The 25105-nt window shown below is 41.7% G+C and overlaps 3 protein-coding genes across 8 annotated transcripts; 1 reads left to right on the forward strand and 2 right to left on the reverse strand.

The window, feature by feature from the left end:
- The first annotated feature begins 1561 nt into the window (after nt 1–1561).
- On the forward strand, nt 1562–11750 carry lpin1 (lipin 1). 3 transcript variants are annotated; one of them, XM_037247485.1, is made up of 23 exons: nt 1562–1705; nt 2717–2917; nt 3120–3215; nt 3421–3517; nt 3674–3887; nt 4328–4396; nt 4735–4827; nt 4964–5078; nt 5255–5423; nt 5514–5669; nt 5748–5841; nt 5934–6133; nt 6467–6560; nt 6894–6963; nt 7736–7828; nt 7903–7967; nt 8056–8191; nt 8633–8781; nt 8865–8951; nt 9016–9168; nt 9279–9393; nt 9473–9576; nt 9657–11750. In XM_037247485.1, exons 2-23 carry the CDS (start codon nt 2726–2728, stop codon nt 9832–9834), a joined length of 2739 nt encoding a protein of 912 aa, XP_037103380.1. In that variant the 5' UTR covers nt 1562–1705; nt 2717–2725; the 3' UTR covers nt 9835–11750. The 3 variants fall into 3 exon arrangements, with proteins under 3 accessions (XP_037103380.1, XP_037103381.1, XP_037103382.1); XM_037247486.1 differs by having other exon boundaries at nt 5517–5669; XM_037247487.1 differs by having other exon boundaries at nt 3421–3466.
- On the reverse strand, nt 11440–14653 carry LOC119120516 (hypermethylated in cancer 2 protein-like). Its single transcript, XM_037247488.1, has 3 exons — nt 14392–14653; nt 13976–14097; nt 11440–13679 (listed from the first exon to the last, which is right to left on the reverse strand). Exons 1-3 carry the CDS (start codon nt 14512–14514, stop codon nt 12380–12382), a joined length of 1545 nt encoding a protein of 514 aa, XP_037103383.1. The 5' UTR covers nt 14515–14653; the 3' UTR covers nt 11440–12379.
- An 862-nt stretch (nt 14654–15515) lies between these two features.
- On the reverse strand, nt 15516–25056 carry cnsta (consortin, connexin sorting protein a). Of its 4 annotated transcripts, XM_037247711.1 has the most exons (14): nt 24895–25054; nt 23105–23217; nt 22569–22928; nt 22323–22442; nt 21880–22133; nt 20938–20968; nt 20310–20396; nt 20039–20120; nt 19597–19618; nt 19449–19506; nt 18500–19020; nt 18072–18254; nt 17532–17685; nt 15516–17400 (listed from the first exon to the last, which is right to left on the reverse strand). In XM_037247711.1, the coding sequence occupies exons 2-14, from the start codon at nt 23115–23117 to the stop codon at nt 17189–17191; spliced, it is 2097 nt and encodes a 698-aa protein (XP_037103606.1). In that variant the 5' UTR covers nt 23118–23217; nt 24895–25054; the 3' UTR covers nt 15516–17188. The 4 variants fall into 4 exon arrangements, with proteins under 4 accessions (XP_037103606.1, XP_037103604.1, XP_037103603.1 ...); XM_037247709.1 differs by having other exon boundaries at nt 18506–19020; nt 21880–22442; nt 24895–25056; XM_037247708.1 differs by having other exon boundaries at nt 21880–22442; nt 23105–23214; nt 24895–25055.
- Nucleotides 25057–25105: the final 49 nt, after the last annotated feature.

Below are 25105 nucleotides of genomic sequence, written 5' to 3' on the forward strand. Positions count from 1 at the left end.
CTGTGAACATAGCTGGGGTACAGCTTTTTTGTAATGTTGAAATGTACAATGTTACCTTAGCAACTCTACCTAGCAACAAGTGACCAGCACAAGAAAAACAACAAATGTACCAGGTTATTTTTGGTTATCTTCACTTGCTAACTGGCAAGGTAACCAGAATGATCCGAAACTATTTGTGTGCAATTGATTAACTAATTGGATTGCTGACGGAGAGAACATGAAGTTAAAAAATAATCATCATTATTGATTTCCTGGCATGATGGTGCATTGCTTTGAATCAAGACTGATATGTTTTGACTAGTGTTGTTCCTACTGAAAGGTCAGTTGTTAAAAGCAGCATTGGGTTCTGCTGGGCACACACAGTGCTACATGAGGCTTGGTTCTGGGAATCACCAGGCAGCGTGTCATGGAGCCCTGCCAAAGGGGGGAGACCAAGTGGGGTGACAAGCTTGTGGCCATAAAGAAACATTATGGCCACAATCACGTTCAAGGCTTATTACATAATTGTGCATCTGTAATCAGATTACTGAATTATGGGTGCAGAAAATGGCAAGTAGAGAGTTTGTTTACCCTCATCTGGCCGCACCAACTCAAACAAGTCTAGCTTCAACCCAATTGTCTTTCACATTTTCCTGCATTAATATGAAATTATTGGGAATTTTTTCCAATGCACTGATTTAGTGTGTCACTATCGGACTTCCTATTGCACACACGCATGTGCAGGACATCTTTCACACAAACTAAATAAAGATGGAAAAAAATATATAATGTTTTGTGTGTTAGTAAATGCAAGCAATGGAAATAAAAATTCTATGCACAGCTGAGTTGGGGCTTGTCTGTATATTTGTATATTGTGTATATATTTTGATTTTGTCAAGAGTGACACAATGTGTTGCACAACAGCCTTCAATGATTTCAAGTTACCTAACTGGCATTTCTATTTTGGTTCCTTAGCCTCCAAACACATCTCTAGTTCTTTGTGGAGAAGTGCAACAGCAAAAAGAGTCGAATTTCAAATAAGTTGAATGGAAGCAGGAAGTGAAATACATTTTGAATAATGACATCGGCTGGCCTGTGCGGTACACACTGAGTATGTCACATGACTGTGATGAAAACAGGTACATAGAGTACAAGTGGGACCGGACGAGGAGATATTTGTGACCTCATTTGCTTACAATAGTGTCCAAAATTTAGAAAGAACTCAGTATGATCCCATGCACTACTACTTCTGCAAACTGCAACCACAATAATAAACATATTGAATTATGACATATACATATACTAATATTAATAAACATAATTCAAGTCTCAGTCAGTTCAATGATGAACTGTTTGGTTTTAATAAGCTTTAAACTAATTTGAGACAATTAGACGCAGTGATAGACAGACAGACAGACAGACAGTGTTTAGCATGCCAGAAACTGCAAGTGTTTTTAACAGTTGAGAAACATACTATGGTATTGTGTTTTTTTCCCGTGGACGTCACTCAAGTTCAGCCAATCCGAGAGCGTTTTATTTGCGGTGTGACAGCAGTGGGAGGAATATTTGCACTGCAGTTTAAATAGCGACGCAGCTTTGGCCAGAGGAAAAGCATCTAGCAGAGGGATTGTTGTGACAATGTTTGGCTTGAGGACATATAGGTAACAAAACGGCTCACATTCGGACGGGAAACACCCGGAAGCTGCAGAAAAGCCTGCCAATAAATGTAAGTAGGATGACGTATCCGCGCATTTAGCGGAATATTCATTTATTATACATGCGTCTGCTTGTGTGTGGTGGGTGGGTGGCTTGGCTTGTTTTGCACATTATATGAATGCGGTTGCTTGAATGGTTGGGCATCGATGCAGACTGCAGAGCCTCACCCATGTGGAACATGTTTACATGCCTCTCAAGGCCGCTACACTATTATTATTTTTGAGGTAATTTAATATTTTTAGCAAATATAATCTCTGTCATTTTTTTTGTCCATTTTAACACGCATTAAACTGATATTGTCATGTAGTTTATTTGCATACTCTTTCACCCATCCGCCCAATGCTTGTTGTTTTACTTTGAAATGACCAGTTATTGTATATGTTGGTAATTCAGCTGGAGGTAATGTTTAAAAAAAAAAAAAAGGTTCTTAGTGCGGCTTTTCTGTTGATAACACAAGATAATGTGTCCTGAACGACCCTACGAGTTGTCCCGTGATTGTCTATTACGTAATAAACACGCATTTTGATTGGCTGTTAAGGAGACATTTCTTGGGAAAGAATGTGTGTGTGCGTGCGTGCGTGCGTGTGTTCGCACATGGTCAGTGTTGACAATGACATCAGAAGTACGTACTGTGTCCCTGATTCACTTGTGCATGTGTGTAAACAACGCAGTTTGTTCACTCAATTATCCAGTGCCGCCACCCTGTGTTGATAAGACATGATTTCAAATATAAGAGTTTTGAAAACATCCTCAATCATTATGCAATATGTTCATAGCTGTGGGTACTGCTCGGACTGCTGTGGTTCTGTATTACTTCATTCATAATAGTTCGGTTCACATAGTGAGCTGCAGTCAAACTATTCTCCCAATGTGATCCAAATGTTCTGCTGGACGAATGATTCTTGTGGAATAAGTCAAACAGTTTGGACTAATCAAAACAAAAAGTCAACCAACAAGACCTATTATGAAATGGTCAGACATGTGATGTTTCATTAGAAACTCTGCTTGCCTCTGTTTCCAGTTGTAGACCATGAACTATGTGGGTCAGCTGGCGGGCCAGGTGTTTGTGCAGGTGAAGGAGCTGTACAGAGGCCTCAACCCCGCCACGTTGTCGGGCTGTATCGATGTGATTGTGGTGCGCCAGCCCAATGGCTCCCTGCACTGCTCGCCCTTCCACGTGCGCTTCGGCAAGATGGGTGTCCTGCGCTCACGGGAGAAAGTGGTGAGATGATGACCGCACTTCATATACTGTATAGTGCTTATGTACTGTAGATTTCATATACAGTAAGGAAGTTTTCAGAGAGTTACATTTTAATACTCTGATGCATATTCAGCAAATGCATACGCTCTATAAAGTCCATCAAAAGACCCAGCAGAATATATGATAATATATATATATATATATTTTTTTTTTTTTTGTGCAGGTGGACATTGAGATCAATGGAGAGCCTGTGAGTTTACACATGAAGTTGGGAGAAAATGGAGAAGCCTTCTTTGTTAAAGAAGCTGAGAACACACATGTGAGTGTTGATCTGCATAATCATAATAATCATAACTCAAACATTAGGATCTCCAAATAAAATGATCATTTTCTTTTTAAAGGTGGATTTATTTTTTTACTCTTACTACTGTGGTTCCAAAATGGTCATGTACTCAATATTTAAAGGAAAATTAAGTGATGATGGAGGCTTTTCAGTGTGATTTGATATGATCTGCTCCTAACAGGAAGTGGTTCCAGCCTATCTAGCAACGTCGCCCATCATGTCGACAGGTGAGCAGCTGATGGACTCCAATTTGAGCAGAAGCAGCGCACGTCACCATGGTAAACATCTTTAAAACCAGCTATCGTTTTGGCACTGGTGGAGCTAGGATTTGTTTTCAGGGGGGCAGTTCCCCTGCGCCCCCCCCTGTAGCTCCGCCAATGCATTTTAGAGAAAAGCCCCATTGTTTTTATTAAGACTCTTTTGTTCTGTCACAGATAATTTGATGTGCGGCTCGCTTCAAGTCCAGAGTATCGGGCCGCAGCAGGGCGATGGCGGAATGAACAAGAAGAGGAGAAGGAGAAGGAGGAAGGCTCGGCCAGATGGCGGAGGAGGAAGGCGGGATGAAAGCGGGGAGGAGTTTTCCGATGATGATAACATGTTCACTATTGACCTGAGCTCCGATGAGGAGAAAGAAGGAGACAGCGGAAGGTGTGTGTGTCGATAATGGATTCAGACTGTTCTTCCTCTGTCCCCATCCTTGCTGCAGAGGAGATTTAATATGCATATTTGTGTGTGAAGATGCAAAGCCCGTTGAGAAATGGCTACAGTTGTTGGAGGCGCTCCAGGAATTTGTCCTGTTCTCACAGGGCTCTCTGTTTCCTTGACATAATGGACCACAGCAGTGTCCCTGCTGCTGGCTTTCCAAGCTTTTTTAGGAAGTCTTACAACACCGATGGCATGGGAACATTCCTGAGACGCTTTGAACTGACTGAGCTTGGTGGATTGAGTCAAGGAGCATTTTCATCATACATATTTTATTTTAGAGCATGACGAATGATAGTGATTCCAGTTTACGCAAATTCAGTTGTGCAGGGTTTTACTATGTGGCTGTTCAACTCGGACTGTGTTGTGTTTTTTTTTGTCACCAGAGCTCTATACACTGATCAAGACTCGGCAGCAAACACTCACCCCGGTACAAACTGGACACGTCCACAAAGGTAGGCAAACATTTGGCCACATGTCTCACATATATAGATTAATCTTTTATTAATTTCCACATGATGAAATGATTCCCCTGACGGGTTCAATGTACAATGGAACATGAAGCTCTATTGAGTTTAAAAGCTAGCCAAAACAAGATTGTAGAGATAGCTGAGATCAAAGATTGAATCATGACTGGGACATTCCAACTGATTGTCAGCGTTTGCTTGGTGGAGAGAACATGATGTCTTCTGTGTTTATCTTCTCTCAATGGGTAGCTCATGACGTGATTCACTCTGTCAATTTTCTCTTTGGCTCTTCTGTTGTGATCATGTTGATGTTTATCTTCTCATAGCCATGTGATTAAGGAGACTCTCTTCAACCCTCCGTCCTGCGGTCTGTCCATCTCTTGTCCGCAGCAGACCTCTCACTTCTCCTCCCACCTTAGGTATCACTTTCACTTAGCCAGAAATGGAAATTATCCAAATATTTTTCTAATACAATGCTGACTAATAAAAAAAAATGGAGCCGTGAGATATATATATATATATATTTTTTTTTTAAGTGTGACTTTTTTTTTTTAGTAATCCAGATGACTCTCGGTCTTCAACGCCTAAAAGCGACTCCGAGCTGGCCAATCGGGCTAAAGACAACCCTGAGATGCTGTGGACCTGGGGGGAGCTGCCACAGGCCGCTCAGGTATTTACACACCCACGTACAGACACACTTGCTCTTCAACTAGCTATGGACAAACATTTTGCGATATCAAGCTGCTAAAAACATTTAGTTCCACAATTAACATTCAGGTGCAGCTGAATAGGTTTGTCTCTTTTATTCACATGTGCACGCATGAAAGTTCTGTGCTCTCCTCCTAGCCATCCTTCCTGAGTTCCCATCAGAAGCTGGACTGCGCCACGTCAGTCTCCATCCCCGTGTCCTCCAGCACGCACTTCAGAAGCATCAGTGATTGCGGCGCCCCGTCTCGACCTCTCTCGAGCGAGCACCCCGAATGTGAAAGTGGGGGGAGGATTGCAGAAGAGCAAAGTAAGATTTTGGAAAAAAAATACTCTCATGTTGTTCTTCTCATAACCTTGCCGGAGCTGCTCCTCACCATTCGGCCATGTTTTCTCTTAGCAGGAAGAATCGTGGAGAGCGTAAGTGCATCATGTGCAGAGATGGAGAGTTTAAACACATGTTCACCGGGTCCCAGCATCCTCCCTGATCATCTGGAGGAAGGCAGAAACAGAGGCAGCCCAATCAGAAGAACGGATTCTCCTTCCAAGAGGAAAGGTATGAGCACACTAATCCAAAATAAACACTGAACCAGATGTTAAAATGTCTCCTTATTTGACGACTGTCTCACATTAGAAAAAAGAAGCCAGCATCTTGGTGCTGATGGCATATATTTGGATGATATTACAGAGCTGGAGCCAGAAGTAGCTGCTCTCTATTTCCCTAAAAGGTAGAAATACTTGGAAAAAAAAACCCATAATTTTTTGTATTGGCACTCATTAGCTCGTGCTGAGTGACTTAATTGAGCGTCTCCTTCCTCAGCGACGGAGGTGGCGGTTCTATGAAGGTGGACTCGGACGTGGTGATGACAGCCGTCCGTAGTGCAAATCAGTCTCCGCAGTCAGTGGGCAGCTGCGGGATGGACAGCGGCGTGGATAGTCTGTTGGACCACGTGGGGGACCTCCCACACGTCGCCATCTCGCTATGCGGCGGTCTGTCTGACAACAAGGAGATCACACGAGGTACGTCCAGGACTTGGATGATGATGAAACATTGTTTGTCTGTTCACTTTCACTCGGTTCCTTGGTGTCAAGATGGCTCCAAAGCACTACTTGTCTCTAAGTCTATAGTTTGCAGTCAAGTAGTGCACATCAATTAATCCACTTCTGCGTAGAATTTTAATACATCTCAATAAGCAATGCAATTTAGTATCCCAGATGGACATTAGCAAATATAAATATTGAGCTACACATTTTCAGCACATTAAAAGTCACGATTGATACACAATATTCAACTTTTGTGTATTTGTGTTTGTGTGTACACTCATGTGTGCATGTGTGTGTTGGCCTCGATAGAACACTTCCAGGAGAGGGCAGTTTCCTACCAACAGTTCTCCGAAAACCCTTCCCTTATCGATGACCCCAACCTGGTGGTGAAGATTGGTAACAAGTACGTATGACGCACACTTATAGTATGCACTGTACGTTGGCACTCGTGTTCATTAACCCAGTGGTCACTTTATTAGAAACACTTGCACACCCTTGACATATAATATAAAGCAGAGGTCCCCAACCACCGGGCCGCGGACCGGTACCGGTCCATGGGTCACTGGATACAGGGCCGCCAAGCCGCACAGGAAAAAAAATAATAATAATTTTTATCGACGATCAATTAATTGAGGTCAAGACGTTCGTCCATTTTATGATATTAAGTAGCTCTTTTTCTGGATGTCGTTAGATTGTTGTGGCCAGTATGTGATTGACGGTGTAATATTTTGCAAAGGTACTACAACTGGAGTACGGCAGCTCCAGTCATGTTGGCCATGCAGGTCTACCAGAAGCCATTGCCACAGGTAAGTCATCTGATTTTCATGCTTACACTAATCTGACTTTATCAAGACTTCCAAAGGTTGAAACGTTGTGGTTTTAAAGGCCGACCTATTTGTTGTTCAAATTATTGGCTCATTTCAATGTCACAAATTTTTGTTGGGTGCCCTTATAGAGCTTTGCAACTCTTTCCATCCTCTTCTTCTCTGCACTTATGTATGCACTAATTTCTAGCAGATTTTCACTTTGGTGTACCATTTTCAAAGCTATCCTAAGGTGTCACTTTAACTGGCTAACGTGTGTTTCAGTTGCTTTTGTCAATATTTACATGAGCCACATTGGGAACTGTATCTAAAGCTTGACACCAGAGTGAAATGTAGCTTGATGTGAGCGTTCTAACACTTTAATAATATCATGTCTTTGTCCCCTTTTTGACCTGTTCTCCCTTTTATTTAATTTTGTTGTGTCTCACACCATCCATCCCAAGTTTTGGTGTTTGAGTTATTTTTTTTCTGCTTTCGGCCTCTTCACCTACTGCCTCCCTGGTCTGTTTGGTCCCAGACCTGCTGAGCCTGTATGATAGTTTTGTTTTATTTCTAGTATGTTGCTCAGCGCATGCGATTGCCTGTCTTGTGTGTGCTGATGTTGCAACCCTCATTGCATGCATTTGCTCAGCTAGTGGCAGGACATTGTGGTTTGCTTCACTTTGTGGGCTATTTTTAGATCCATCATGTTCTCTGCTCGTCGGTTTTGAGTTTCCAGTGAGTTTTTGCGTGGTATGTGCACGGTTTTGTTCAGGCCTCCGTGGAGAACATCATGAAGGAAAAGATGCCCAAGAAGGGAGGACGCTGGTGGTTCTCCTGGAGGAGCCGGAACAGTGACTCCAAATCGGTGAGCGCACCAATACAAATATTTGTCATGTGATCAACAACACGCAGCCATCTGATGACAACTTTGTCCTTCAGGAATCAGTGACAGAAACCACTGGAGACGGAGAAGACAGTTCCATTTCCACGGCATCATCTATGAGGTTAGATCCACACGCTTCTCTTTTAAACTGTTTCACAGCTTTCACCTCATGGCCATCATCAAACTGTTTGGTTTGTTGGTTTTGCCAGGATGAAAGACGAGTCGTCCTCTAGTGATGAGGACCACAGACCCACTTTGGTGTCTGGAAGCTCCCAGCCTGATGCTCTCCTTGCTTCTGGTAACGTTTGTTACAAGAAGACTCTTCGTCTCACCTCAGAGCAGCTGGTAAGCAATATTTTTTTAAAGTTTCAATAAGATAAAATAAAATGCATAAATGAACAACTTGACTGGGATATCCGTAAAAAATATTGTATACCTACTTGCTTCAAATTATAAATCCTTTCAACACACGCATAGGAAAAGCAAATGTACCAAATCTGTAATTCATAGCATTAGTGTTAAGTGGGCGCCATCTGGTGGTAGATGAAAGAATATCTGAATTGATTCCATTTAAAAGGTCCATTTATTTTCTCAACTGCTCATTCTAATTAGGGTCACGGATATGCTGGATCCTATCACAGCAACACAATTAAAATATTTTAAATCCATTACAGTACTTCTAAATTCTTCACGCTAAACATCCTTTTGACTTTTTTTTTGGGGGGGTGCATTAAAAAAAACATGTCAATGTGTAAAAAAATCAAAATGTGACATGTTGCTCGATAGGTGAGCTTGCAGCTGAAGGAGGGTCCAAACGAAGTGGTTTTTAGTGTGACCACTCAGTATCAGGGCACGTGTCGTTGCCCTGGAACCATCTATTTGTGGAACTGGGACGACAAGCTGGTCATCTCCGACATCGACGGGACCATCACCAGGTCAGACTAACTACTTCAGTTGCAGCTCATGCTCCACTAGAGGGCAGCCTTTTCACAGCGTTAAAGGTGTCTTGTGATGACAGGTCAGACACACTGGGCCACATCCTCCCCACGCTAGGAAAAGACTGGACCCACCAAGGCATCGCAAGACTCTACCACAAAGTCAGCCAGTGAGTGTCAATTAGCAACTTTTATTCATATTTATGTCATACTTATTACACAAATATGTTTCAGAAATGGATATAAATTCATGTATTGCTCGGCGAGGGCCATTGGTATGGCAGACATGACCCGAGGTTACCTGCACTGGGTCAACGAGAGGGGAACCATGCTGCCGATGGGCCCGGTGATGCTCAGTCCCAGCAGCTTGTTTTCTGCGTTGCACAGGTCGGTCTTTTGCACACACACACTTATTTGTTACAGTATTTGGTACAACTTCATAACCTAATGGCATGGAAATACTGTACAGATTAAAAAGGGATATTATTTGTTTTTAGGGAAGTGATTGAGAAAAAACCTGAGAAATTCAAGATTGAGTGTCTGACTGACATCAAGCATCTTTTCTACCCTAATACTGAACCTTTCTACGCTGCTTTTGGCAACAGAGCTACAGTGAGATCACACACAAACACACACACAGTCAATCAAATGTGTTTTTAAAGTTCATCCATGTGTGTGTGCATGAACCCAGGATGTGTATTCCTACAAGGAGGTGGGCGTTCCCCTCAACAGGATCTTCACAGTCAATCCCAAGGGGGAACTGATACAGGAACATGCCAAAACCAACATCTCCTCGTAAGATCTTTTTCCTCTATGATCTTTCTCTATGCCACACACTTAAGCCTTAAACGTTTGTGTCGTCAACGTCTGTCCAGTTACGGGCATCTCTGCGAGATGGTGGACCACGTCTTTCCAGTTCTACTCCAAAAACAAGGTGCCGACTTTCCCCGTTCTGACACTTTTAACGAGTGCGATTACTGGAGCGAGCAAGGGCCCGATGAAAGCAATCAGGACAAGGACGACGAGGGCTCACAGCTTCTGGAGAGCAGCTGAGCACACTTAAATACGTCTTACACAAGTGAGGATGAGACTGAAACCAAACTCCGATCTCGAATGTGATTTAACACTGTGCCGTTCTTCAACAAGAATCCAATAAGCTCACAACACACGTCTGTAAAATGGGAAGCTATAAGAAGAAAACCTCATAACGTCCGAATACCTCAAAATTAGCACATGAACAAATAATGGACAATGACAGTATGAAGACCCGTATGTTGTACAATGACACGTTTACTGACTCGCCAACATAAAAAAAAAAAAAAAAAAAGCACAGTATCATTTGTTAACTATTACTCTGGCAGTACATATTACTTTAATCAATTTGCAGATTATTTGCAATTTTGCATATTATTTTTTAAAAAACGTCTTCATTTATATACGGGAGAATGAAAGGCACATTGCTCCGAATTGTGGTAGTCAGAGAAAAAAATGTAAATGAAACAATTAAAAATAATTCTGTCTTTTTAAAGATAATGCAGCTATTTTTCAGAGATTATTCATTTAATAATCATTAGTTGTTTCTTTTATTTTTTTAACTACAATCACCTAATCATTATATTATAAATTTGCAAATGGTAAAAAGTAATTTAAGACCAAAGTTGTGATTATTATTATTATTATTAATAATACCTTATTAAAATTATAAATGCCTCTTTGTATATTTATAAATATAGAAAATAATTTAAGCAAGGGCATTACTGTAATTAATTATATCCTATTAAAATTTTGTTTTTACACCTATTTGTATATTTTAAATTATTGCACTTTGTTGATTTATTTTATGTTGTTTGAATGTTTCCATTCTGTGTGCAGGTCTTAATTGAAATTTCATCAATACACTGTAGGTACAGTTTAAATATTAAATCGTATCAACATTTTAGTTACTTTATTTAAAGTCTTTGTAAAATGAAAATGAATGTCTTCTAGGGTGTTTCCAGTCATCATCTTTAAACGTATGATTTGAAATCTCTAAATTCACTTTGCTTTAACTACATGACAGGAGCAAAATATAAGAAAGTTGTCTCAGTGTAATTAAATACATCTCTGATAATGCGAGTGAAAAAAGATGGCATTATTATCATCTTGAAGGTGTTTAACGAGATTGTCAAGGTGTACCTAAAGATGTTCCACACCTCAAAGTCAAAGACAGAATTCACCTCACTCCACTCAGATAAACACATGTGGTCATATGACCGCGCTACTGTGAAAATAAGAAAGTTACATACACGCAGGACAATGCAATTGATGATATCTGGAGTAATTATTACTATCAATGCAACTCTTTATAGCAGGACTGCTATGTGAAATAGTATTTTCTTTTTCAATATATGTATTGCATATATTTGGATGCATGCATGTCCACTCACAACTCATTGGGAACGCCACTGTGTATACAAACAATGTTCTGTACAAATGATATTGCTAATGGTTGATGCTTACTAAAGCAATACAATAATATTTTCAGAGGCTGTAAACTCGGTGTATTCATTTATATGCAGCAAATTCGCACTTGGAATGCAAATTGAATGTTTCTGAATGCACTCAATGGACTTACTCGTGTTTTTTTGGGGGGTATTTCAGTTACGTTCACAAAAATTGTTTTTTACAACAGTTGATCAATAATTGTACTCATATCATATGTGTGCCTGTGTGCTTGTGTATGTGCCATTTTATTATAACATCGCTATGCATCCTCGTAAAATAATACAGGAGCACCATCACAGACTGGTCACCTCATTTCTGTTAAAAGTGCATTTGTTTTTATTAAGTACGTGTGTGTTTGTAACGATCATAAAGTAATATTTATAACACAACCAATGCAATGGACTTCTCAAGATTTTTTGGTGTGCATTTTTATGATGATTGAATTCTTTCTGTGAAAGATCTAATAAAAATTGTTGACAAGTTCATAATTGTGTACCTGTTTTCTATTGACAGCAGTGGAAACAGTTTACCGGCTTCAAAACATTTTTATTTTCTTGAATTTTAATACTGACTAAAATAGAACAAACTCCCAGACAAATATGTTTGTATTGACTAAAATAATCAACAGATGACTGAAGCTCTTTGAGGGCCCCCTGTCACGTCTCATCCCCGGTTGTTTTATTATGTGTAGGTTGTCATGGTTTCTGTCAGCGTCTGTGTACTCGCCCCTCCCTTCCTGTGTCTACTCACGATCTATGTACTAATCACAGTCACCTGCCTCTCGTTACCTGTCGCGTATATAAGTCCTGTCTGCGTGTCACGCCCTTTTCGGGTTATTTGTTGTCGCTGGTTTCTTGTCTCATGTCTCTCTGTTAGTTCGTTTTTTGTTTGCCATCCCTGTCAGTCAGTTCTGTTGATATTTGTTAGCCTGTTAAGTTTTGTTAGTTTGCCGGTTCTGTTGGCTTGTTCCCCTTGTCCTCCCTTCCAACCAGGGTTTATTGAAGGGAAAAGGTCCCTTCAATAAACCCTGGTCCAAGCTGTATTTGGTCGCCCTGCTCCATTCTGATCCTTAACACGCTCAGCATTAAACACACCAACACAGCGTCCAGTGTCATCAAATCGAAGAGGTGGGCGCTTTGGTAAAGTCCCTCGTGAGGCCATTGCCGCGCTGGTGTACGCGCATGTGCTCTGTCACACGGTACTGGCGGGAAAAGGTCATGGGGCAGCGGGGGCAAGAGAAGGGCCTCACCCCCAGGTGAGTGCGCATGTGTCTGTTCAAGGTGCCGCGCTGGCTGAAGGAGCGCGTGCATAACGAGCACTGGAACGGACGGCGAGCAGGCCGCAGCGTGCTGGGCGTGGACGTTTGAATGTGGTCAGACATGGTGGGAGCGGTGGAGGCCTTTTTACACGCCACATGTTCCCTCATCACTAAAAGTCTATTAGAGTCATTTGATGAAGACCCCGTGTTATCTTTGTTTGTGTGACTGTGACCGATAACAGACACTTTTTCATATTCCGTTGTCTTGTCCAGAAGTAGATGACTGGATGTTTGGTTTGCAGGTTCCAAACTATCGGAGACTCCGGCTTCTTCATCACTGGACTGCTGTGATGAACTGGATGGGGGAAGATGAAGGAATGTCTGAGAAGACATCCCAGAATGAAGCATGTAGTCACTCACATGCTGCTGTGTGACTTCAGTGCTCCTAATGTTGACGAGTGGTTCGGATTCCGACGTCTTGGAATCCTCCTGGTGCTGTGTTCTTGTCTCATAGTTGTCTTCCAGGATATTCATGCAGCAATCGTTTCTTATACTTGGATCTTCACAGTGGCTTCCTGCGTAGGAGTCTTCCGCAAGAGCTATCTCGTGCGAGTCATCAATATGCTTGTTCCTGTACTGGTGAGTGTCCTCCGAAGAAGCCACTTGGAGATCCAACATTGCGTCTCTGCTGCTGTGACGTATGACCGGTACTGGCCCACAGCACCGAGAGGGGGAAGTGGAAGATAAAGAACTGTGGTCCACATGGGCTGTGAATTGGAGCACATATTTTTGGTCTTCTCTGGCTGGTAGTCTCTTCTCTGTACTTGACAGCTCAGCACTGTGATCCAAATCCTGAGGAAAAAGGCTTCTACAAGTCCTAAAAGGCTCATTTGAGGCTCTGTCCGCATCGTTCACTTCCATTGGTGGCGCATTCATAAGAACCTCCCGCAGTTGCTCCATCTCCAAGAGGCGAGCAGCAGCAAGGAGGTCGTGGTACTGTTGCCAACTTTGAGTGGTAGGCGGAACTCCCGTGTAAATGAAGTCCAACACAAGCTCCAGCACAGAGTGGGCCAGGCATGGAGCCTGCAGATCCACCAGGGAACCTGTTGAGGAGAGGATATTGGCCAGAACTGGACTGGAGGCAGCCAGAATACACCTGATGGACACAAAAGTAGATGTAGTAGATCATTAAAAAATATATATATACATTTTCTCTGGTTTTTCTATCCTCAAAAGATTTGGATATGTTACAAGTCATATTAATAGTTGGAAACGTTCAGAAATTCTGTCTCATTTTGAGAGATCACAGAAACTCGACATTTGAACAAGGGTGTGTAGACTTTTTATATCCATTGTATCACCTGCATACAACTACAGTACGTGAACAAAAATAACAAAAAAAGTGCCTTTTCATTGAGAAAACGCCTGAATATTAATCTTGGATTTACGTACTTGTGTGCTGGATAGAGATGAGCTGGGTCCTGTCTCTGTCTGAGCACGCAATCACACAAGTTAGCTTGTTCTCGTTGGTGGTTCAGACTTGCCAATAATAAAGCTGCATGGCGACCCACGTCCTTCATGTGAACAGGAGACAAAATAGTGTAAATAAAAGAAGCCATTGCAGCTTATATATTAAACATTGGCAGGTGTGTTCTGACTCCCGTTAACTTGAGTTTGAATGTGTTTGGTTAACTCTAAACACATGCCAGTTAGAAAAGGGTGTACACACTTTTGCAACAATAGTATTTCATTTATTTTGCTTTCCCTGAACCTTATTCTGTCTCATCAGCTATTTTGTTCCATTCCAAAATAAATACACTCTATTATCTACAGGCAAGTGAAATTTGCTTCAAGAAGTTTTCTCCTACCTCCATGTTGTGGTGAAGAGAGGAGATGCGTATCCTGTGTGTGCACAGTCCGCTGAATGGAGCTAAAAGCCATGGTGGAGGATATATAGTAGTGTGTGTGCTGTCTACGCACATGCTCCCCATTGGAAAGCGATCACAAGCTTTTCAGTCTGGAACCTCGGTGTGACGTAGAGGAACAGGTGCTTATAGGGAGAGCTGGCTTCTGACGTGACCATTTCCATGGCCCCGAATGGAGGGTACGCTAAGCCCGGCCCACTGGGTACCAACCATGCAGCACAGAGTTGTAGCGAATAGAGCTCGGTGTATTAGGGACAATTTTGTGTGTTTTAAGTTCTTTGTAGAATTCAACTGAGAGCGATGTACTACGAAACTCACACTATTGCCACACAACAATTGTACATGTCGCCTACATGTGAAAGTAGGCGAGATAAGAAAGTGCGCCACCCAGCAAGCTGGCACAGTGTTGACAAGACCATATCAAGCCCCCCCCCCCCAGCCAATCTCGTGCTTGTCACCCCTCTTCATACCCAGCTACTTTTACTGCCACACTTACTTGGCATGTGCCCAATGGAAATACAACTGGATGACACACATAAGAGGGCCATTTAAAATAGAGGCCTTGACGAATCAGGACGGCCTGAACTAATACCTAGTGTAAAAGTAATTGGTGATAGGATAGCGTACGTGACTGGAAAACAATGTGACGCGGTATCAGATACGCTGAATTTACAGACGACTGTCGGCCACGTCCGCCGTAGATTCTCTGAGTAGGACAAAGGTTGCACTTTTGTTTCGATCTCATTCAATGGATGTGATTTATATCTACGGCCATGGGAGTCATTTGTATACAAATATTTATTTATATATATATTTTAAATAATATTCCAACATGTGTAAAAACACCTGGTGGACAGTGAGTGTGAGTCATGATTCCTCACAAAAATCTTTAAAAGATTTTAATGAGGTTCAAGGGGTCCTTGATCTATTTAGGTGTAAGATGCATCCAGTGATTAACTGGTTAATTTCATTTCAATAATTACATTGATGTGTCTTAGTGAGTTATATAAACTCCAACTGTGAGCCAGGTCCTAAACAAATACAATAGAAGGAAAAACACAAGTAAATCCATGTTTCATCCCCAGATTTTACTTCATGTTAGACATGAACAAGTATCAAACATTTTATTTTTATTTTTTTTTTACCCAAGTTCAAACCTCAGTGAACTGATTGGAAGCAATGCTTTGTTAAGATTTCGTTAGAACAAAATACAAAATAGAAAAGTTCAGGTCAACTTATACATTAAAATCTGCAGGCAAGAAAGACATTTACATGACATTTTCCAATGCATTTTCTTCTACCACCAATCCTTAATATATTGAGTCGTTATCTTTTTTAATGTGGGACATACACAAAGTTTAAAAAGCTCATCAGTGGTAGACAGAACCTAATGATACACATTTTGTTGTAAGCTCTTTTTGTGAAATATTTTATGGTCGGAAAACATGATCTGCTAATGTGACAGCCAAGCCAATCTGCCTGATAGAAAAGTGATACAAGCATATTATACATGTTGTTAAACAAGTAGTGATTAAAAGTCAAAGAGGCCCGCTTCTGTAATGTGCAACATCATTAAGTGAGAAGAGTGACAAAATTAAAATGTTTGCATCCGCCGACTCATAAATTAAAAATAGAAACTATTCAAGACAATTTTCAGAGTCACCTGAGCCAGCCAGACGACTCGTGCAAATAAAAACAAGAGGGACTCTACAATGCTTGACATCATCATGTGATGAATGGATGAACGAATGAATGAACGAATGAATACTGTTTTAATCTAAGATGATTTCTAATGCATATAAGACACCGAATGGAAGCTCCTCTGGTGCAAAAACTGTACCTTCGCCTTATTTGTTCGAGATTTTCACACGGCATCCGACACAACATGCAACACATGTTTTGATGCCGGATGTAGAAACGCTTTAATAATGTGGGGAAAAAAATGATGCTCTCCAACCAAAGGGTAAATAACCTTTCAAAATTGGGGGAGAAAAAAAACCCAGTGGCTCTCACCATGAGGATGCTATCCATAAATCCTGAGATGCAGAAACACGATGCTACATGACATCCCACAGAAGAATTATTAGTTGCAAGAGGTCTCTAGTGTGAGGATAATATTGCAATATTACGACAATAAAAAGGATCGTACCAGTCTTGTTAAACATTCCTGTAGGCGTATGATTTATATCGCTTTATAAATGTACAAGTAGAAAAACACTGCTCAGTGATGGAACAATGCATAGATTAAAAACAGCGTTGTTACTCGGCGAAATTTTCTGTGGTCCAGCAACAGCTCCATTTCTATAACAAAGAAAACTTGAAAAATACAAAGTGTAAATGCCTTACATATGACTGAGAACATTCATTCAGCGTATTAAGACATGATTAAGACTTAGCAATGCATGATCATTGTTTTTTTACATTTGTGATTTAACAAACCCCTCCCGAAAGTCAATAAAAGCAACTGTAGAGGTTGCAATAATTTTGCAAAATGCCCGTCAGGCCATTATTTGTGCAGCATGTGTAGAGAGCAGGTTGCAGCCCTCCTGTTTACAAATACTTTTTTTTTAAAACATTTGACAGCAGTGTCAGCTGTTCTTCTTGTGTTCTTGAGGTTTCTCCATGAAGAAGTACGAATCCAGTCTGGCGGCCTGAAGCATAGCCGCTCCTCTCACTTTTTCCCTAATAACCTGGGATGAGACTGACCTGTACAAAGCTGACAATTGTCAATTCCTTGCTGCTATGATGGACTCGGGCCTAACCACTGATGGATCTGAGCTATAGCCCGCTGCATTTGTCCAAAGTAAAAGTCCACATTTCTTGAGAAGTCCTGGCAGACAGAGGAGTGCACATCACCCAGAGCACAGTAAAGGGTGGTGCCTCCCATGCTGATCACCACAGTCACCAGACAAAGCAGGAAGAGAAGCAAGCACGAGTCTCTGCCGCCAACATCTGCAAAACAGGTTCAAATTAATCACTTAAATTTGATTTCTAATTTCTGTACTGTAGCTGGCGTCTATTCCAGCGAAATATCTGACTGGTATAATGTGAACAAATATCAGGCTTCAAAAGCCGAAACTTACCACTATCAAATCCATCATCTGCTACTTTGAAGCGGACTCGTCTTTTGGCAGTGGGTTTATCGGATATGGACTCCGGACTAGCAGACAAACTAACTTCGTCGGAGGGAAGATTTTTCTTCTTCAAGATGGAGATGAGGCCATAGGCAGGAGATATCTGAGAGGTCACAACACAAAGAACAGGATGAAAAGCTTTTGTCTCGCCACTAGGTGTCAGTGCGTCACACAATATGCAACACTGAAATGTGAACTACATCACCCATCCTCCCTCCAACATTTATTACCCTCCAGTCGGCAGTGCTTATGTACATGTCCCAAACAATCAATAAATGGCGAGTCGGCACTAATGGACGCCTACTCCAGTTGCCACATTAGCAGAATATCAACGAGTCGGAGTCGTTCGGAACAAAATGCCCGTCTCTGGGACGGACAAAAAGAAAAATCCTATTTAGATCAGAATATGAAGATAAGACAATATAATTACAGAGAGTACATCAAAATCGATAGTGTACATGGCTGGACTATTACATAAGGGGTACAGACCTCCTCTATTGTGATGAGTTTCGCCATGTCGTCCAGTGTGACAGCTTCTGGAAAAATATCAGCCTTCTCATTCTCATATTCTTCCTGCTCCTCTTCCTCACTGGCCAGCTTGGGATGTTTCGGAAACGCCTCTTGAGGAAGATGGCCATCATCATCCTGTTGCAGGCTGCTTTCGTTTCCCTCCTGCAATCAAAAACAAATGCAGTGCTTAGAGTACGCAGGAAACAGCAACAGATGTTCCACTCCCAGTTGCTCCGTCCTAACAGATATCTGGGACATTTTTAAAAAAGAGGGGGAAAAACTTCATTTTTGTACAATTGAGACCAAATTTATTTTCAAAAAGAAAAAGTTTACTGTAGAAGACTGACTTGTAGTCGAGTTAAAAATGTATGAGAAAAATAGAAACACTTAGTAAACAAAATTTGTACCTTGATCTTTTGACAAATCTCCTCTTTTTCTGCTACTTGAGTTTCCTGATGCAGATGTTCCACGTCCACATCTATCCCATTCCGCTTCTCCTCGCCTTCTTCTTCTTCTTCAGCCTCATCTTCCATCATCGGCGCTTCCGCTGCCTCTTCTACATTGCACCGGTCGTCTTCCCTATCCACCTCCTTTTCCTGTGCTGAAACTAAATCTCCACCCTGCTGCTCTGCGGGTTTGGTCTGATCCATTTGTCCAGCTTCAGAGGGGTGCAAATCATCCCCCAGAGCTGAAGTGGTCCGTTCCAGACACTCCCCTTGTTCTCCGTCAATGCCCTCCACCTCATCACTCAGCTCGGTCCCATGGAAACCGGCCGTCCCTTCTAAATTGCATTTGGGGGCTTCCCTGTCCTTTTCGGGACTGTTCGGGGAATCGAGTGGAGGTGACAGATTAATGGAGGGTGGATGGCTGCTCTGTGGACACGAGGAGTCTTCGGCTCTATTCTCCATTGTACCTTCAATGTGTCGGGCTGAAGGGAAAGGAGCCACAAAATGGGAAGAAAAGAATTGATATGTTTTACAATCATTGGTATAGAGGACAAGGACATAAAAAAGAAGGGGTCGATTTTTAAATTAATATCTTAAACAGTAGATAATGCTTGCTTTTGACTTTGGGTTTCGCAAACATGAACGAAAACCAGATAAGCCGACTTTCGGAGAAAAGCTAACAATTTCAAAGATAAGAGAAATGGGGGGGGAAAATCAATCAGAGCTATTCCACAAACTCAAATCTGGTGACGACTGACTACAAACATTAGATCACATATTTCCCAAGTTGTTGTGACCTGATAAAAGCCACCGAATCACGTTTCAGCTGTGCGTGTGGGTAAACACCCTGCTTCAGAAACAAATCTCTGCAAACTTGTACTCATGCAGACTGCAACTTTCTCTCGCTCACCTTGTGGAGGTAATGCATCACCTTGTTCGAGCAGGTGCCTTACGCCCAGAGATGCCGGCTGTAAACACAAATATAAAAACACTTCATGAGAAAAAAAAACCAACATTATCCCTCATTTATATTTACCCAGACAAAATAATGATCTTACCGCTGCATCTGCTGCGTTTGGTCTACGACGAGAAGACAAAATGACATGGTGGTGAGGAATCTTCGTTTCGTAAATTAAGACATGTAAGATTTGATGACGCTTCATTACACTGCCAATCTAATATTAGCCTGAGCATATTTCCCGGGCTATTAAAATGTGTGTGTCTGAGAGGGAGTCAAGTGAGGTGAAACTTAATCAGCACAAGAGCTCAAATATCTGAAAGTGCCCAAGTAGCAGTTCAGCCATGACTGCAGTACTCACCGCCACAGTTACGCTCTAACTTGCAAAGGTGGCGACACAAACATGACACTCTAGCCACCTTGGGTGTATTTTATTCCTGTGTATTGTCTGTTTCTTGGCATGTTATTTTATTTTAACTTGGTTAACTGTTGCGTTCAATATATTAACGTGCCAGACCTAAACTAAAAAGACACATACTGACCGAGTGTGCGTCTGGCAGATGTCTCTGAGAGTGTCCAGATGTCGGGCTTCTAAACTGGGCTGGCTTCTTATACACCGACTTTCTATGAAGAACAAGCAAAGAGATAAATATTATTACAATGGATAAATTGGTGAGACGTCAAACTCGGCCCAGTATCTACATTGTTTGACTTTAAGTCAGCTCGCTGAACTTGGATGTAAAAGCAAAGATGAGCAGAGTTCATGACAGAAGTAAGAAGTGCACCGTGAATATGAACATGCGTGTAAATTACCCCACTGTTGCTGGAGAGCATTCAAGTTGTCCAACACTCTCTGGTGATAAAGCCTCTCCAGTTGAATGCACTGTAAAGCCAACTGGTCTGAACAACACGAGTTAACGAAGACACATTTTTGTAAAGCGCTTTGTTATGGCAAAAGTTGTTGTGTGTAAGTAAAGATGGATTATTGTATTGTCATAACTTGATTCGGGTGGAATGGCAAAACAGAAGAAGAGTGAAAAGTGTAGAGGATAAAGGAGTGCTCATGCTTATGTATATATGTAAGCAGTCATAATACAATCCTTCTTTGACAGGCCTCAATACGCCCTCTCTCAGAAAGAAGCCCTCTCCTTTATACATGCACAGAGATGGCATACATGATGCAGGGCATAGCTCGACGCAAGCTCTTACATACTTTTTTGTCTTCATAACATTCTCTGACACCGCTCAAGCGGCACCTCCTTGGACTAATTATATTGCAACAGATGTTAATATTAAATATTCAATTAATGTCAATAAATTTTGCGTACAATAACTTACAGTCAATTGTGCTTTTTAGGAATTCCATATTAGAACAAAATCTGCCCTCCATAAAAAGCCTGTCAAAATACATAAAGACTTACGCATACAATGATAAGGATACAATCTTCATGACAGACAGAGGCCTCGGCAATCTGCAGGAAGAGATTATCTTTAAATGATGACAGGCAATTTTCTAAGAAAGGTATCACTCTGGAGGATTAAACTAGACTTGAGATTCAACCAAAATGAAAAAAAAAAAAAAAAAAAAGAACATGAGGACAATAAGGCGATGCCACAACCGAAATTCTACGTCTCCTCGGCCCGTGTCAGTGTCGCTTTTATGTTGCTCGGCTAAACACAGAACAAGTGTGTATGTGTCTCAAGTGAGAGCAGTACAGATGACACAAAAAGCGCTCACATTTGAATTTAAAGGACCAGTACGTATTTAGAGGGATCAAATATATTCGATCAAATCTGCAAGTTGAACATATCACGATCGAATATTTTTAGAATCGATTATTCTACTGATTGACTAATCAAATAATCAGATACAATTTTATTTACATTAAATTGTCTTAAAAATATTGTTTTCCCCGGTTACTGTTTCATAACCAACTATTTTTGCTTCTTTGGTATTATTTAGCGATTAAAAAAAAGAAGTAAACAAGTTAAGCAATATCACACAAGGAAGTTGGATGGTCATTGTTTTCCAAAATAAAAGCAGATTTGAAAAAACTGCGTATTCCCAAAATGCATGTTTAAAAACGATGCTCAAACGAAATCACGCGCTTCATTACGAACTAGTCTTGCACAGATGAGCAAATTCTCGCTGTTCGCATTCTAAACGCATCCAGAAAACACAACGACAGAAATGCTTTACATCTCAACGCATACACCTTGTCCAGCAGGTAGGTATCAAGCTCAACTATTTGAGAGGAATGCCTTGTGATTGCAGTGTTGTCTGCATATTTCAAAATGACTACATACCTCGGAGGTATGGCATAGTGAGGATTTTTTTTTTTTTTACAGGCATTTGGTGTTGAAATAAAGAAAAAGAGGTTACCCAATGAAGGTCTTGTGGAAGGCAATCATCATCTCCTCTCTGGGCCAAATGTTCCAGGGATGCCATCAGAGCGGAGATGGGCACTGAAGAGGAAGTGCACTCATCTGAGTGTCTAAGTGTCGTTTCAGAAACGGATTGTGCACCAGTCGGTATCTGCCCTGTGGAGAAGGCAAAGGGCTCTGCTGTTTGGCTATGAGATGTGATGGAAGCCTTTATGTTGGATGTCGTCTCCAAGTGAAGGTCATGAACAAGTCCTTCAATGGGGGGAGAAGAAGTGGTAAGAGGTGCTGAAGTGGATGATTGTGCATTTCTGGCAGTAGTTGATGAGACATGTTCAGGTCCATCAGTGCAACTCTGACTTGTATCTGAGGTGAAAGATAAATGAGGAGAAAGCAACGGCCCCGTGGTGAGGGTATCTCCTGAAGTGCTGGAAGCGAACCCACCCAAGTCCACTTCACTCTGGCCCACTTCCAAAGGACTGGTGGGACATGAGGTTTCTTGGAGTACAGGGGATGTAGGTTCTGGACTTGTCCCGGGACTGAAAGGATTCTCCAGCAGGCTTCCTAAAGAGGGAGAGGAGAAAATGATTCAAGACACCACTGTGTCCAAATTCCAGGGCTGCATTTTATGCCTCACAGTGCACAAGTGTTTTTATTTTTGGTCCGTATAATGTCACCTGCTTTCTGTACCTGTTTCTGAATTGGAGGAATCAGTCATGGGAGTATCTGGAGACTGGCAGTGCATTAGGCAACTCGATGCCTCTGATTCCTCTTCTTCGTCCTTCATCAACTCATCAGTGTCCTCCTCTTCTTCTTTGCTTGTGCTTTTGTGTCCCTCCAACTCCTCCTTGTTCTCCCCGTTGTTGTTGAGAGACGCTTTCGAGGGGAGTCCAGTTCTGGAATCATTTTTCAGAGCTGACGTATGTTCCGTCTGAGTGAGCGGGTTGAGCTCATTGAGGTTGTGAGGTTCAGGGTGGGGTGTGTTGTCACAATGGTCGACCCCACCCGCTATAACTTGTGCCATTATTCTGCCTTCATAGTCCAACTGGCCTGGAGACAACGTGGAAAGACACAAAAGTAATATCGTCAAACTATAGAAAGAGATATCCACTCACTGATTTCACAATACGGTGTAAAATTAGGCACTAAAATGATGCAAATATTTGGGGCTACTGGTCAAAAGACACCCTGAAGTCTCATAGGACATGTTTCTTTCTCACACTCACCAACATGATCCATCAGGCTCCACCCTGACAACCTTTAAACTTTCAAGCGTGCTGTCACCAATCAAGCAAGCCCTCCTTCCAGCCACAAGAGAACGAGAAAAGAAAAATGGCTGCTGTGAAAGAAAAAAACAACACATTGTAAAAGTTATGAACAGCCTGCTGACTCATTCATTGGTGGAAGTGAGTGTGCAAGGGGCAAAACGACGCAAAACAGGTCCAAAGTCATTCCTGAGGTGCCAAACAAATCGTTCTGGCCCTGAAGTACAATCCTACCAGCATCTAAAATGCATTGCAAACACAACTGTCACAACTTGTAGAACAAGATTTGGAAAAACTACTCTTTGTACCACGTATTTGTATTACTATCTGGAAGCTCGACAACAAATCTCTGGATCCATCTAATGCAGTAATCGAATCACAACCATTTGCAACACATTTATAATCACATGGAACAACGAACCTTTGTTATCACGAATTCACAAAAATGTAACTGCCCGTTTTTAACAACGGTACTAATGGAAATAACTGCAAACTTGGTGGTAACACTAACATTGATAACTGACACAATCCTGGGTATACATCAACCCCTGTATAATAAACCCACCCCAAATAAAACAAAAACGCAGTGTGTGACAAAAGTGTGAAGAGGAAAAGAAAAAAAAGGGAAGCTTGGATATCAGTGAACGTCATGCATTGCACTTTGCATGATAGGACAGTTTGCCAACGTCACACTGTACACTATAAAAGTGATATTGGAGTATTTACTCCACAGCTACTTTTTAAACATGCAAAACATAAAACAGTCACAACCGGTATATCGCAAATTTGCAGAAGACACGGAGAGACATTTTTATATGCTGCGCTGAATAGAAACAAAAGATTATGATCGTGTTATTCTTATATTAAGATTGAATCAATAACAACTACCATGTCTTATGTCATTGTTACATTACTTGCCATTGTTTCTTAATTAACAGCATCGGACCCAAAGTGTCTCTCCCCCACAGCTCTGCCTGTCCCATCCAACAACCCATCCTCTCCTCTTCTCTACGGGGGGGTTATAAATAATGAAGGACATGAGGAATGGAAAGCGCGCATCAGCAAACAGGAAGAAAAAAAAAAAAACAAGGCCACCCAAGAGGAATACCTACATCGTATGGACAGATTACACTTCAAACCAAAGGACACATCATTAGGTACACCAACAGGATCGAATCAATGGCCGTGTTGGTGTGTCGTGTACCTAATGAAGTGTCCCTCGGATATGTTTGCGTCTTCTCTGTCTTTATAACACACGTATTACGTTTAGTTAACCAAGCTTTGTAGTCCAGTCGCACACCTTCCGTATAACACGACGGGCCTTAATGCAGTGCCACCTAGCACAAAGCTCGGTTCGGCGACAGGAGACGTGCTGATCAAACGTTCACGTGATTATTAACAGGGTGAGCGCTTACCCTGGTTAAGCGTCAGCTAGTTAAATGTGCTTCTTTGGAGAATGTTGTTAGGGTTCGTTTGCACTGTGGCTACGGTTACGATAATTAGCATTATCGTGCATTACCTGTGCAAAGATTCTGAAGGCGTCGGTCGATACATACATTCCAACAGCATGCTACGATCTCGTTCAAATTGAGTTTACATGGGATTTTTTGGGCTACGATTACCACATGAGTCGTCGTACAGAATACAGCGGCGTTGGCTAATGTTAGCTCGCCTTCACATCTGCACAGCACACAAGACTATAACCATGTCATTATGTCACTGCACGCTCGTTTGCTTTAACGTGATCTTACTTTTTGTTAGCTTCTGAAGAACACTTGTTTCGCATGGTCGATCGCCAGGTAATCCAACAGGAACGCCACCTCTTACTGACAAGGTTGATGAAAGGTGACAGTTTGGATCTAAACGTCAGTGACACCTTGCCGAGGATGGTCACAGTGGCGCCTATCGGCCACCGGGGGCGATGTTAGCAACACCAATACCAAATGGCTCGGTGTCGTCCTC

The sequence above is a fragment of the Syngnathus acus genome, chromosome 3 (assembly GCF_901709675.1).
Source record: "Syngnathus acus chromosome 3, fSynAcu1.2, whole genome shotgun sequence".
NCBI classification, from domain to species: domain Eukaryota; kingdom Metazoa; phylum Chordata; class Actinopteri; order Syngnathiformes; family Syngnathidae; genus Syngnathus; species Syngnathus acus.